This window comes from Phoca vitulina, unplaced genomic scaffold (assembly GCF_004348235.1).
Source record: "Phoca vitulina isolate PV1807 unplaced genomic scaffold, GSC_HSeal_1.0 scaffold10, whole genome shotgun sequence".
In the NCBI taxonomy this organism is placed as follows: Eukaryota; Metazoa; Chordata; class Mammalia; order Carnivora; family Phocidae; genus Phoca; species Phoca vitulina.
The window spans coordinates 37928838-37944929 of record NW_022589713.1 but is presented as its reverse complement, the minus strand read 5'-3'; the positions used below and the strand labels follow the sequence as shown (position 1 = coordinate 37944929).

General features: G+C 36.1%; 1 protein-coding gene across 1 annotated transcript in view; it reads right to left on the bottom strand.

Annotated features, from left to right (window-relative positions):
- Positions 1–16092, bottom strand: part of RBMS3 (RNA binding motif single stranded interacting protein 3) — a 1498583-nt gene that overhangs the window by 1365974 nt on the left and 116517 nt on the right. The window contains exons 4-5 of the mRNA XM_032408843.1: positions 4859–4917; positions 3691–3758 (exon numbers count right to left, since the gene is read on the bottom strand). Coding sequence (XP_032264734.1) covers positions 3691–3758; positions 4859–4917 — 127 coding nt within the window. The remainder of the gene's footprint in view (positions 1–3690; positions 3759–4858; positions 4918–16092) is intronic.

Sequence of the window (16092 nt, the reverse complement as noted above, 5' to 3'; positions counted from 1 at the left end):
GATTATCTTGTAGTTCCCCTGACTTGTTTCAATTTGTTGTTTAGAGTAAAGTGGTAGCATTACAGTTATTCCATCACTCAGAGAAAATTCTTTAAAAAAGTAAGAAAAAGGTATCTCTTATACCGAAGTCCGTATCTGGCTTTTAAAAGTGAATTTTTATAAAATGATCTGTGTAGTTTTTCCATCCCTGATAAGAAGTAACTTACTGTTGGTCTCAATAAATCAGTTGCTATTTTAAAAGTCTTCAAATGTATATTTATGGAGTTTTCTCCAATCTCTACTTTTCTACTAAATCTTTAAAGAGGCTGTTTATTTCCTATGTAAAGAGGCAACTAGTTAGGCTACCTACCCCAAAGCTGGCACTGAAAAATATCATCTTCAATAAACTGTCAGGGTCATTTCAATATTGAAATTTTGAAGGCATTCTTATGGAAGAGGGGGAGGAGGACAAAAAAGTACTTGGGTTTTGTTTTGTTATTAAGTAACCACAAACACTCCTCTTGTGTGCTTACAATTTAAATGTAGAGATGAGTAAAATACAAATTGGAATGTAATGAAGAAGAGAGCACCATTCCTGGAGACACAAACAGAAATAGGAGGCAAGGAGTTTTCTAGGAAAGGCGCAGGTAGGCGAACCCTACCTTTTAGTCTATAGGTTAAAGGTAACTCCAAACCAAGGGTAGGTGGGCAAAGTTTGTCCTGAACAGCAAGAAATCACCTTTCTCCCTGTCACCCCTTCTACCTCCCAGCCCCAGCCCCTAAGGCCTTCATGCCCCACCCCCCTCCCCTTTGGGCTTTCCCCATGATTCAGACCTTTCCTATATTAACCATCCTTTTCCATGCTTATCTGTCTCAGGTGGCTGATGAATATATCCTTTGCTAATTTATTAATGAATGCCATAGATTATCAGTTGAACCTGGGTAATATGCCAACCTTTTATTTATTTAAACTTTTATAGATTGTCTACTACCCAAAAAGAAATGAGGTATTTACCAACAAAAACCAATGATACAACAAAACAGATGACGAAAACCCAAAGACAAAAAGAAATCAAAATCAGTTCATTAAAGGGGGTGTGAAGGGCAATAACGAAATCTTAAAATTGCTTAGGTCAGCTACCAGTACTGCACCCAAACCCGACAGAGTTAGCTTAACGATTCCTGGTATTCAAAGCAACCAAGGAAACAGCTGCACACTTTGATTAATTTTAAGAAGATACGTGACTTAGAAAAACCATATAACCTCTTAAATGTCTCGGTTTCCCCATTTATAAAATGGGAGATATAATATCTACCTTATTTACTTCATATAGATCTTACAAGGGCTAAATAAATATATATGAAGTGTTTAGAACAGTGAAGACACATAGTAATTGTTATAGGTGTTGGCTACCATTATTACTATTGGTATTATTATTTCATCATTGTAGATGAATTTTCTTGTCCCTAAACACTGAAAAAAAATGAATTAGAGAGACAATACAAATATAATTCATAATATTCCTGGTAGTAATGTTCCCCAAAACACAGATCTGCTCAACAAATAGCTATTTCTTAGATTAAATCTGCATAGCCATGGGCATACAGTTTAAATTATTTAATGATTCCTCAACTTTTTCTATTAATTTCCAGAAGTCCTCTCCTTGTTGGATAAGAGGGCTTCTACTGCATGTCTTAATCACAGATGAAACAAGTGACATGTGGACAGGTAAAGTAGCTACGCTTAATTAGCTTTCCTCCTGACTTCTAACTAAGGAAGAGAGAAAAGCAAAGGGTAGAGTTTAAAACCCAGAAAGGAATAGCAAATCTGGGCAGTAGGTTGATGGGAGACTTTAGCACCTGGGAGTGTAAGGAAAGTGGCTCCAAAAAGTAGGGCAGACATTCAAGAAGACGGTATAATTTTCACTTGTTCTAAGACTGATCCTACCTCAAGCCAAGAAGAAAAGGAGTGATTTCAGAGACTTAGATTAAAGGATCCACTGAAATATGGGTAGGGGTAAAAAACTGAGGGGGCTTAATCCACTCTTTCAAGAAGTAGTCAGCTCTTGCAAAGAACACAGTTGACTAGATGTTTCTGCTTTTTAGTTGTTTGAAATGGGATAAAGGAGTAAAACATAGATCAGATTAATGATTTGAACAGTTAACTATTGAGCCTTGAGAGCCACACAGAACGGGAGACTCCTGAAAGGGTGTCAGTGGGTAACTATGGAGACGCATCACTCATTTATGCAGAAGAGTGATTTCTAGTCAATGCATTCCTCGCTCTGATGGCTCTCTTCTGCGGTAGCCCCTTTGAGTCGAAGGCAGAAAGGATCCCAGCACTGGAGCCCTTAGCTGCAGTACCAAGGTCTCCTAGTGGGAACTCAGTCCAGGCATAAACTGCTTTTTGCCTTTCTACAGGAATATTTGAACTAATTATGTGAGGCAAAGGGACAACATAGCCAAGAAAAGGCACCCATGTTAGCAGGAAAGTAGTAGCAGAATAAATTTAAGAAGAGATAGAAACAACAGAATTTTGGGGCGCCTGGGTGGCTCAGTCGTTAAGCGTCTGCCTTCGGCTCAGGTCATGATCCCGGGGTTCTGGGATTGAGCCCCGCATTGGGCTCCCTGCTCGGCAGGAAGCCTGCTTCTCCCTCTCCCACTCCCCCTGCTTGTGTTCCTTCTTTCGCTGTGTCTCTCTCTGTCAAATAAATAAATAAAATCTTAAAAAAAAAAAAAAAAAAAGAAACAACAGAATTTTGTAGTGGTTTAGGAGAGGAACAAAAGGATTTAAAAAAAATAACTATTCTGTCCTTCTTCTGACTGCTTTCCTTTTTCTTTTAATAAGACTAAAGATGAATGGCTTATTTAGTCAGTTGAAAAACAGTGCCATAGGACCTGGGGGTGGACACAATGGAGAGGGAATATGGCGCGGATAACTACTTGGGGTTTAATGGGCTTTGGAACCTCTTTGCGTGGCTGCCAAAGTTCCATCTTACATATAAGCACTTGCCTGCTTTTCAAGACTATTGAAAATGAAGGAAGAGTAAAGCTCCTTTGAACACTAAAACTTTCTCCCTGCATTCCACATTCACCCTACCGTGTTCTTTTTTTTTTTTAAGATTTTATTTATTTATTTGAGAGAGAGAGAATGAGAGACAGAGAGCATGAGAGGGAAGAGGGTCAGAGGGAGAAGCAGACTCCCTGCCGAGCAGGGAGCCCGATGCGGGACTCGATCCCGGGACTCCAGGATCATGACCTGAGCCGAAGGCAGTCGCTTAACCAACTGAGCCACCCAGGCGCCCCCACCCTACTGTGTTCTAATACCAATGGCAATTAATTCAGCTGGAAGCCCTAGGCTGCTGCTTTTCTTTTTCTCTCCCTTTGGCACCCCAAGGACCCCAATAATTTTGGAATGGAGAGCTCTGGATTTTAATGTATTGATGCGGGTACTTCCTCCCACAGCCACTGGTGCTTTATTTTTTTAAAAAATTAAATACATGATAGAGCCAGAGAAAATTTAATTCACAGAGATAGAAACCTAAAGACAACTGAAGAGATCTAGTATGCAAATCAATACCAAAAATGACCCACTAATAGTTCTCATATATGTATTTATGTACAACATTTTTTTCTTCCAAAAATTACAACTACATTTGGTAGAATTAAATAGAAGTAAAAGAACTAAAAGCAGGAGAGGTTTTCACATACCCATGTTTTCCTTCGATAAGGCATCATCTGAACAAACATTTTCAAAAGAGCATTTAAAAATAGCTTTCCTAGAAAAAGAATTTGACAGATTTAGTTTCAAAAGAGCAATCATGTATATTTAAGTGGCCATTTGTATATTCATTGATAATTATAAGTTATGAATATATTTCTTTATCTTGAGGTAAGTTTCCTTGGTTGGTTTATACAGTAAGACAGCACGATACAGTGAAAAACCAAAGGGAAATAATATTGATCTGAGCTCTCACTAGGTGAAAAGCACTAATGACCCACCAAGTACCTTATATAGGCTTTTTCATGCAATCCTCCCCCAGAGAACCTACTAAGGAATTGCTACTCTCATTTTATAAAGAAACTGAGGCTCTGAGAAATTGAGAAATTTGACAATGTAGGAAATGGTTGAACATGACACAGCTAAATTCTGTCAGACTGCAAAATCCATGGTTTTCCCACGACACTGTGCTGCTGACTTAGAGAACATTTGTTCAAATGCGTTCTCTAACCATAAGATCTTGAGAAAGCCACTTAGTTTCCCTAAGTCATAAGTTTTTCACCTTTTAAATAGAGATGATTATGATACATCCCCTACCTATTTGATGGGGTTATTGTGAAGTATAACTAAGATAAGGCAGTAAGGCCTTTTTAAAAATTTAATTATTCATCCTCTGAAGAAGGACAAAGAATAAGAGAAGGACTATCATATCAGAGTCAGACTTTGTCTTTGAGCAGGACTCCTTTAATACAGCACTGATTACAAGTCATCAAAAAAATAAGTAAATTAACTGTGTGGTTGGTTCAATGATAAACACTAAAACTTGTCATCGGTGGCTTATCAGTTCATTATAAAGGCCTGTTTCTGGTTTGCACTATTTTTAAACCAAACACCTGCTTCTCATCTGCTTGCTCACATGATATTAATCTTTGATAGTTCTGCTTCAACATATCTGTATAAACATAAAACTTTCTCCATACTTCTAAAACTACTACTTATCACCTTAATTCTTTTAGAAAATTTTAATGTTTCCCTAGAGAAAAAGAATCAAGAATCAGGGGGAAATGTCATAATAACTAAATTATACACACACACACACACACACACACATACATACACATTTCAATTTTATCATAATATTTTTCAATAAAGAAATACCTTTTCCTTCTTCTAAATTTTGGCTTCTTCTTTTCAGTAGTGTTTTTGGAAACTTGCATCTATAAAATAACAACAAAAAGATGAGCTAGTTCAAATGGGACTAGATGAGTTCAGTAAGATAATGGGTCCTATATGGTCCAAGTAATTTAGTCCAGAAGAAAAACTCTGGCCCACAGCTCTCAACCACACCTGGAACCCCAAGTCAACCACTTCATAGTCACTACAATTACACTGATCTGCTCAACTTTCAGGAATAGTAGACTAATCCAATGAGTGCCCATCTCCCATGTCCACCACCCCTTCTCACTTCACAAACATATAATAACACTAGGCAAAACAATCTTTATGTTTTAAAACATAGATGACCTTTAAAGAAAGAAAAAGAACTATTCAGATGCCAGAAACATAAGGGGTGCAACACTATACGGATAGGAAGTGACATGGTAAAGGCCTACAAAAAATGTATACCAGGATAGGGCCAAAAGGGTTTGGGATTTTAATATCTAAGCAAAGACAAGATGAAGGATGTGGAGAAATTGGCACCTCCATGCATTGTTGGTGGGAACGTGAAATGGTGGAGCCACTTTGGAATACAGTTTGACAGTTCTTCTAGATGTTAAACAGAGAGTTACCTTATGATTCAATAATTCTACTCCTAAGTATATACCCATGAGAAGTGAAAACATTATGTCCATACAAGAAATTGCATATAAATGTTCATAGCAGCATTATTCATAATAGCCCCAAAGTAGAAACAACCCAATGTCCATCGATGGATAGATAATATGTAGTCTATCCATACAATGGAATATTATTTAACCTTTAAAAACAACAAAGTCCTGACAAATACTAAAACATGGATGAATCTTGAAGCCATTATGCTAAGTGAAAAGTGAAAAAGTCAGACACAAAGACCACATGTTGTATGACACCACTTATACAAAATGTCCATAAAAAGGCAAATCCATAGAGACAGAGATAGATTAGTGGTTGCCAGTGGAAGGTGGGAAATGGGCAGTGACTGCTAATAGGTATGAGGTTTCCTTTGGGGTAATGAAAAAATGTTCTAAATTCATATAGCGGTATTGATTGCAAAACTGTGATTATACTAAAAACCACTGAACTGCATACTTTAAAACCGTGAATAAATTACATCTCAATAAAGGTATAATTTTTTAAAAAAATTGGTGACATGGAAAAACGGAAAGTAAGGAGATAGAATATATCAATGATTAACAAATGGAACCCAACATAGCGATATTACTGTTAGAAAAAAGCATAATCATAGATAAAAAGGGTTATTACCTAATGCTAAAAGAAACAATCCACCCCAGAAAGTATATCAGTCCTCACCTGTATATACCTAGAATCTCAGCCTTAAAATATATAAAGTGAAAAACAGAAAAGAACCACAAGTAGAAACTGATAAATCTACAGTTAAAAGGAGGTATTTTAATTTACTTCTCATACAAAAATGAAAAAGAAAAAAAAATAGCAAAGAAACGGGGACGTTCAACAACACAGATAATGTTTAATCTAATAAACACATCTTGAACCTGGGACTGAATAATTAAGGAATACATATAGCTTTCAAGCCTGAAACATTTACAAATTTGACCACCTACTAGGTCACAAAGGAAGCCTCAAAATAGTAAAGTAACCTCTCTATTTTACAGACCACAGTCACTGGCTAAAATGCAATAAAATAAGAAATCAGGGGCGCCTGGGTGGCTCAGATGGTTAAGCGTCTGCCTTCGGCTCAGGTCATGATCTCGGGGTCCTGGGATCGAGCCCCCTGTCGGGCTCCTTGCTCAGCGGGGAGTCTGCTTCTCCCTCTCCCTCTGCCTGCCGCTCTGCCTACTTGTGCTCTCTCTCTATCCCTCTGTCAAATAAATAAATAATCTTTAAAAAAAAGAAAGAAATCAAAACCCAAAAGATAGCTGAATAAAATCTGTAATCAATTCATAGATGTAGAAGAATTACATTCACCCATGAACCTACCCATGATAAGAGTTATGATCTATGTCATTTGGAATTATTGTGTCACATTTTAGTTATTGGTATACGTGACTTATTTTCTCACTGGGTAATACATTTGTCTCCATGCCATTCCTTGCACGCTATAGGAGCACATGAAGTATTTGTGGAATACATGAATGAATAAATGTTCAGAGAAAGATACAATAAAAACAAATATCACTAGGAAAAAACAGTGCCAGTGTTACTGTCCATTCTGTTCCATCGTGGCTGTTGATTTAAGCATTTAACAAATTCACACAATTTGCCCTCATCTCCTAAGACAGAACCTCAATGCAACTTTCACCTCAATGTTAGCTTCTTTTGTCTTTTCACTTTAATCTGCTAAAGTGAGCAGTTTCTTAGCCCATTTTGTCTAATCTTTCACAGTTACACTGATCTTAATTTTACTGATCTTGAATCAAGCAACCACACTGCAAGGGTGGGAACAATTTTTTTTTATATATATTAAATGTTTAGCAGCTAGCAGAGTGCCATTCACATTGTATGTTCAAAAGCATTAACTATAATGAGATGAAGGTTGAATTTAATAACTCTCAAAGCATTATTAAACAGCTTAAATACCTCAATAACCATTCAAAAGAAGTTTGTATGAAACACTCAGGGAATTCATATTATGATGATGCTAAAAAATAAGTGGACTTTGTGTGTGTGTGTGTGATCTGCAACCACAAGGTAATATTCAAATATTTTTTCCAGCCCTGTTTCATATATATATACATGAAAGTAAATAAGGTAAAAAAGCATATGGAAATATTATTGTCTAAATCATTGTTCTACATCTCCAAAGACAATGTAGAGCTATTATTTCTATCTTGTTATTAAGGATCAATTTAAATTATGTGCATATTTGAGTATAAAGTGAAAGGGTTGCTACAAGGGGAAATAAGATTAAAGTAACAAAGTACAAACTACTTCATAGGTATTAATAGAAAGAAATACTGTTAAATAGCTACCATAAATCAGGGAGATTTCTGCTAGAGATAATAAATTCCTTTCTACTTTGTTAAATATTCCATAGCAGCCAAAATGAAGTAGTCAGTATTGCCAAATGCCCCGTACTTTCCAGCTCCAAGCCTTGATAAAATATGCTGTGATGGAGAAGAGCACTGAATTTGGAATGACAGGATCATGATTTGAATTTAATCCCTGGTACTTACTAGCTGTATCACTTCCAGTAAGTCACTGACTTACCAGAATATCTAGCAAGAGCCTGGTATAAAGTAGACACTTAATAAGTATTTTCTGACTCAATGACCATTCTGTATTTCAGGACCTTCTTTTATAACTACTGTTAAAAAATAACTATCTCAAAGCTTTTGGGGGTAAGATGAAATTAAATAACATCCCAGAAGGTATCTAATAGTGCTCAACAATTAGTCAATGTTCAATCATTGTTTAACCCGTTATACTAGTCCACTCGGCTAGTGTCAGAATTCTATCCTTTTTCCTTAGAGCATATGACAGAACTTGGCACTTTGTTATGGTTGGACTTATGGTAATCCATTAGTTTCCCAAGGCTGCCATAACAAATTAACACAAACTTGATAAAGCATCAGAAATTTATTTATTTATAGTTCTGTAGGACATAAGTCTGTCTCTTATGGACAGACTCTTAAAGATACTTGTCATTGGATGTGGGCCCAACTAATCCAGGATGATCTCACATCAAAATCCTTACCTTAATTACATCTGCAAAGATCCTTAATTCCAAATAAGGTCACATTCTGAGGTTCCTGGAGAACGTATTTTCTGGGGGCTACTATTCAACCCACAAGTAGATACTATAATCTTTATCTATTTCATCCCTTCCACTTCTCTTCCTGTGTTGCAGCTGATTCTCCCATGTTGTCGAGCCTCATGCTATTCAGAGTCAGGGCCGCCACGTGCAGAATTAGCAATACCTGAGAGTTTGTTAGACATGCAAATTCTCATGCCCATCCTAGGCCTACCAAATCAGAAACTCAGGGAGTGGGGCCCAGAAATCCATGTTTAAATAAGTTCTTCAGGTGACCTATACCCCAACTAGAGTTTTCTAGGCCTTGGTCTAGCCCACACGCATCCATACAAATATAATGCTATATACTGTCATTGATTTTAAAGAAACCAAAGCAAGTATTAATTCTTTTCTTGCTAGATATAGAGGAATCTACGAGAAGCATATGTATAGAGAGCAAATGCCATTTACTGAAAAAAAAACATATATTTATTTAATGATAATTAGGACTGCTGACTGGAATGGCAAATGGTAGAATTGCCCTTAATTGCCACAGACAGATAATCCATAAGAATTGTGTTTACATCAGATTTATATAATCTTCATAAAGTGACCTGACGTTGCCCATATCCTTAAGTCACTATTCATCTAAATGAAAATAATTTTATTTTTAAGAAGAACAACTATTAGCTGTGTTCAGTCTGAGGGCATAAAATTTTGATTCAGCATTTTATGCTCATAGAAGACATAAATATGTTTTGTAACATTCCATTGAGAGTAACTGTCAATCAATGATCACTAAAGAGCTGCCTACTTTGACAGAATTTCCAAACGTGAATCTGTGTCTTGAATAATATACACAAACTCCTTGTCAAAAGTTATCATATAGAAGGAAAAGCCAATATTCTTATTTCCTTTTGGAAAATCTGCTGGGAAAATATGCTTGGAATAAGGATGAAAACTAGTTTTATGCAGCATTGTAAATGATGGTTATTACTTAATCTGAGTTTCTGGAGAGTACAAATAATAAAGTTAAGTTTTCAGGCCTAGATAATGATTGTTTTCACTCTTCTTTGAAAAGGGAGAAAATTAAAATAATCATTTTCTAGCCCTATTTTAAACAAGATTTTAACACAGAGAATACAAATCTAGTGCTTCTTACATAAATGTCACTCGATTACCATATGCTCCAGTCCAGTCGCTCTTAGTAGAGTTCAGTATTCCTGCGAGATTTGAACAATATCAGAGATCAGTCCCTGGAAATATGACTTATAAATATCTTGTTGTCCCCTGCACTATCTTTAGCCATGTGTAATTTCTCACTAAAGCACTGTGGATTTCTCTGCTTTGAGGGGTTTAGCAGAGAAAACACTGGAGTGTGTATTCAAGCAGTGAGCTGAGACAGAGGAGAGTATTTTCCCTAAAAATAGAAGTTGACCACTAGACCACCTGAAGTAGAAGGCATGAAAGACTTTCTATTAACACCTCCCAATCCTGGCTGAGGATACAAGTAAGAGCACACTTCAAGAAACTCTATGATTAGCTACTTCACTGATAATTTTTAAAGTCTTGGATTTAATTTTTTTAATGGTCTTTGACTATACCAAGGATAAAACATATAAAATCAGGAGGTTTTTTTTTTTAATAGGACAGGTTTCTCTCATATCCATAAAGAGATTAAAAATACTAAAAGCTAATGGAAACAGGGTGTCCAGGGAGTAAAGACCTGCATGAAAAGCAGAATTTATGTCACAATTGTTTATCTGATTGAATGGTACCAGTAAATTAGATTACTTGACCTCTATTTGGAGACTCTAAAAATCCAAGTCTGTTGCAAACAATTCCTGTCTGCACATAGTTTTTCCTAAAGTCACTGGGCATTTTAGCAAGAGGAGAACAAGGGTTTCTAAGGAAGACTTCCTAGAATTGACATACAGGTCTACCTTGGAGCTATTATAGGTTCAGTTCCAGACCACTGCAACAAAGTGAATATTGCAATAAAGTGAGTCAAATGAATTTTTTGGTTTCCCAGTGCATATAAAAATTATGTTTATACTATCCTGTAGTCTATTTGGTGTGCAAAGCATTATGTCTATAAAAACAATGTACATACCTTAATTAAAAAATACTTTATTGCTAAAAATATGCAAACCACCATCTGAGTTTTCAGCAAGTCCTACTCTTTTTCCTGGTGGAGGGTCTTGCCTTGATGTTGATGGCTGCTGACCGATCAGGGTAGGGATTGCTGAAGGCTGAGGTGGCTGTGGCAATTTCTTAAAATAAGGCAACAGTGAAGTTTGCCACATCAATTGACTCTTCCTTTCACAAATAATTTCTCTGTAGTATGTGATGCTGTTTGAAGGCATTTTACCCATAATAGCACTTTCAAAATTGGAGTCAATCCTTTCAAACCCTGCCAGTGCTTTATCACCGAAGTTCGTTATATTCTAAATCCTTTGTTGTCATTTCAACAATTTTCACAGCATCTGCACCAGGAGTAGATTCCATCTTAATAAACCACTTTCTTTGCTCATCCATAAGAAGCAACTCCTCATCCATTTAAGTTTTATCATGAGATTGCAGCAATTCAGTCACATCTTCAGGCTCTATTTATAATTCTAGTTTTCTTGCTATTTCTACCATATCTGCAGTTACTTCCCCCACTGAAGTCTTGAATAACTCAATGTCATCCATGAGGGTTGGAATTAATTTCTTCAAAATTCCTGTTAAGTTGGTATTTTGACCTCTTCCCACGAATCACAAATGTTCTTAATGACATCTAGAAGGGTGATTCTTTTCCAGAAGGTTTTCAATTTACTTTGCCGAGATCCATCAGAGCAATCACTCTCTATGGCAACTATAGCCTTTTGAAACGTATTTCTTAAATAATAAGACTTGAAAGTTGAAATTACTCCTTGACCCATGGGCTGCAGAATGGATGTTGAATTAGCAGGTATGAAATCAACATTATTCTCATTGTATATCTCCATCGTAGCTCATGGGTGACTATGTGCATTGTCAATGAGCAGTAATATTTTGAAAGGAATCATTTTTTTCTGAGCAGTAGGTCTCAACAGTGGGCTTAAAATATTCAGTAAAACATGTTGTAAATAGAGGTACTGTCATCCAGGTTTTGTTGTTCCATTTATAGAGCATAGGCAGAATAGATAATTTAGCAAAATTCTTAAAGGGCCCTAGGATTTTTGGACTGGTTTCAACTTAAAGTCACCAAGTGCATTAGCCTCTAACGAGAGTCAGCCTACCCTGTGAAGCTTTGAAGCCAGGCATTGACTTCTCCTCTCCAGCTATGAAAGTCCTAGATGGCGTCTTCTTCCAAAATAAGGTTATTTCATCTACAGTGAAAAACAGTTGTTTAATGGAGCCACATTCATAAATTATGTTAGCTAGATCTTCTGGATAACTTGCTTTGGCTTCTACATCAACACTTAACTGCTTTACCTTACACTTTTATAAAGACAGCTTCTTTCCTTCAACCTTATGAACCAATCTCTGCTAGCTTCAAATTTTTCTTCTACAGCTCCCTCTCCTCTCTCAGCCTTCACAGAATTGAACACACATTTCTCTTCTATCCCCCAAGCTCCTCCCACTCCCACTGCCCATCTTATGAGAATGACAAGGAGATCAATCTGATTAAAGTCAGATCCATGGACTGAAAGTCAAAGCAAAGAAAGGGTTAAGCAAATACGTAAGTCCAAAAGCAAACTTTTTTTTTAACTTAAATATATATTTAGTTAGAATGACTAAGTGGAATATCTTTAAATAGAGCAGGGGTGCCTGGCTGGCTCAGTTGGAAGAGCATGTGACTCTTGATTTTGGGGTTATGAGTTCAAGCCTCAAGTTGGGTGTAGAGATTACTTAAGAACAGAATCTTTAAAAAAAAAAAAAAATTACTTCCCTGGAAGTCTGTTTCACAACACTGCCTTGTAGTGGTGCAGTTTCCCAGTTTCCCTCCATGTTTTGAGCACAGGGTAATTGAAATTAGTATGAAAATAACTTTCTATGTTATTTCCATTGATGATTTAAAGGGATAAATGGATAATTTTTATATATATATTAACATATATTTCTATGTATTTTAAAAATGCAAATGCACAACAAAACAGTGCAATTGCATTTTAAAATTTAGATTTGGGGTGATGAAAATATTCTCTATTTTGATCAAGGATGGTAGTTACATGAGTGTATACATTTAAGAAAAACTCATGAAACTCTACACTTAAGATCTTCCACCGTGTTTAAATTTTACCTCAATAAAAAAAAATTAAGAAAAAGGTAAGTCAAATGAAAGAAAACTATAGTAACTAACAGTATAGAAAAATAGCAAAATGGTGATAGAATACCTGAATGATTCAAGTTTGGGAACACTGGCCAATGGAAAGGTGAATGATGCCCACAGAGTAGAATCCAAAAGAAACTAAGTAAGTTTTGAATTCTGCCTGTGACTCTTCCCAAGGGGTTCCTCTGCTTACTATTCTTTTCAGAGATTTCTCTCTGCCTGGGGCTAGAAGCCAGCAGTAGGGTCTATTTTAATATTTATCTCTGGGGAAGGATGCATATAAAGCTAGTGAATCAAGTGAATTTCAGTACATGAATTCCATATTAATAGCAAGGTTATTAATTAACACAAATATCTAGACATCTAGTCATAAAATGTAAGCAACTTATCCTGCAACAGGGCTAATGAAAATTTCCTGATTATGAAGAATTTTTGCAATAATTTTGGGGAAAAATATTTTTTCATCAGAAAATATAATAGCCTAATTTCCTCATACATAAATGTATAAATCAAGACAGTTATCATTAATTTTGTAACTCAAAGTGTTACAAGTTAAACTCTTGGCAGTAATAAAAGCGAAGTGTTAGGAAAAAAGATACCCATACATACACACATAATTTCTGTATATAAGCCAAAAAAATGAGAAAACATAATGACAAAGAGATCCTTTTCCAATTAGTAACAGTATCTGAGATAGTCTTAATTAGAAATATGTAAAATTCTACATCAAAAAAACTAAAGAGAAATGAATAGAGAGGTTGTGTTTCTACATGGGTGTATTTAATATTATAAACTTATAAATTCTCCCCAAATTAACACATAGATTTTCTACAATACCAATCATCATCTCAACAGAATTTTTCTTGGGACTTCACTATATAATTCTAAAGTTCATTTGTATGTAGTTAAAATGATTTAAATTGTGCCTTTATTGGGGTTTCCAGAGGAAAGGCAAGGTAGGGTAGGTGAACAGTTCAGGATTGGCTAGTTTGAATAATTCTGGAGGGCTCTGGCCTATAGGAATGGTCTCCAGTTGCCTGGTACTCAATTCTGGGATGATTTAGGGCAATGGAAATAGTGGCTTGGTATTTCAGAGTTTGGTAAGAGTCAGTTGAGGTTGATAAGGGTTTGGGACTGGTTGATTTGCATATGAAAGATGTACCCCTTGCTACCTGTAAGGGGAAGTCCTCCCCAGCCAGAAAGGTTTTTTAAAATGTCAAAATATCATAATATACAGAAAATACATACATACATTATACATATATATACACACACACATATACGTATGCAAAGACACAACACAATTTGAAAAAGTAAAGATAAGAACTATGAAAACAATTTTAAAAAATTATACAAATGAAGGATCACAAATCCACACATTAAAGAAAAGATAAACAATAACTAAGGCAATTTGAAATTTGTTTTAAGACCAGATAGATGAATAGATACAGAAGTAGGTGTTTTGACACATCAAATGTCATATGTTACATGATGAAGATGGCATATTATATATTATAAAGAAGGTAAAAAACAGTAAAGAAGGGAAACATTACTTGCTAGTCAATAAATGGTATTGGAATAGCTGGCAGTGTAGGGAGGACAAATGTCTTTTTCCTCTACCCTTCTATGTTCTCAGTGGGGGCCCCGGTAACAAAAACAGATTAACAAGAGAAAAGCATACAGATTTAGGGGCACCTGGGTGAGTCAGTTGAGTATCCAACTCTTGATTTCAGCTCAGGTTATGATCTCAGGGTCCTGGGATCAACTCCCAACTTGGGCTCCATACTTAGTGGGGGGTTTGCTTGAGGGTTCTCTCTCTCCTTCTCCCTTTGCCCCTCCCCCCTGCTCACACACACTCTCTCTCTCAAATAAGTAAATAAATCTTTTAAAAAAGCAAACAACAAGCATACAGATTTATTTAATGTAAGTTTTATGTGACATGGCAGCCTTCATTAAGGACATGAACACCCAAAGAAGCAGTTAAACCTGAGTTTTTAAGCTAGTTTTGAAGAGTAGAAGGTCATGGGAAAATGTGACAGGACATGAAAGGGAAGGAGCTAAGTGTAGGAAACTGTGGAAATGGCAAGGCTTACTCCCTCAGATTCTTCTCAGGCTCCCTCTACCTTCAGAGATAAGAATGCTTCTTTCCTCCCATTGTAAGGATGACATCTTACATGAGGCTCTTATAACCTGCTCCAGGGAAAGTCAGAAAATTCTTCCTGCACCTGCCATATCACAAATTCCTTCAGCTTGAAAAATTCAATATACCAAGATGGCATGTTTGGGGTAGTATGTCCTGAACCCCATCTTAGCAAGATGCATAAAATTTTTATACCCTATCCTTGTATCTCATATAAAAATAAATCCATATTCCCATAATAATAGCTAACATTTGTGAAATGTTTTCTATGTTCTAAGCCCTGTGTTATGTGCTTTACACAAATTGTCAGAGTCAGAGTCTTTGCAATATTTCCATTCTTCCCATGTAACAGGAGATTGAGAGCTTACAGAGTTAAGTAGCTAACTTAAGATCACTCTGCTAGTAGGTGACAGAGCCAGGATTCATGCCTCGACAGTCTACCTCTAGATGTTCTTCTTACTCACTCCACTGCATTATTATCTATGAAGAAGTCTATGCTAAGTAATAAGTAAAAAATCTCAGAAATGTAGATGTGACCACATACAAATATTTAACCTCCATATTTCCAGGAAAAAAATAATGGAAAAGCAAGCAATATGCTGGGAAAAGCATATACTGAAACGATGACAAAAAATTAATATTTTCATGACTAGCATATAAAATGTTCATATAAATTTGCAAGCAAATATTAAGAACTCAGACATAGACAATTTATTACCTCAAGTCAAAGAAATGCAAATTAAAACAACAAAGTATGATGTACACTGGTGACAACATCTTTATATGACAACACCTGTCGATGACTGTGGCATATGCATGCACCGCTGCTAAGAGTGAACAACCCGACGTGTTCCTATAGCTGTCCCAGGGATCCTTCTACCAGGAGTTGTCAGAAGGAAACCAAACATGTGGTGGGAAAGGAAGCAATATTCATGGAGATTTTCATCAAAGTGTGACCAACAACAATAGAAGAAAGATTAAATGAATCACAACATATTTTGTTTTAATGAAAGGGCAGTCTTTCAAAGCAAGTCACAAAAGCT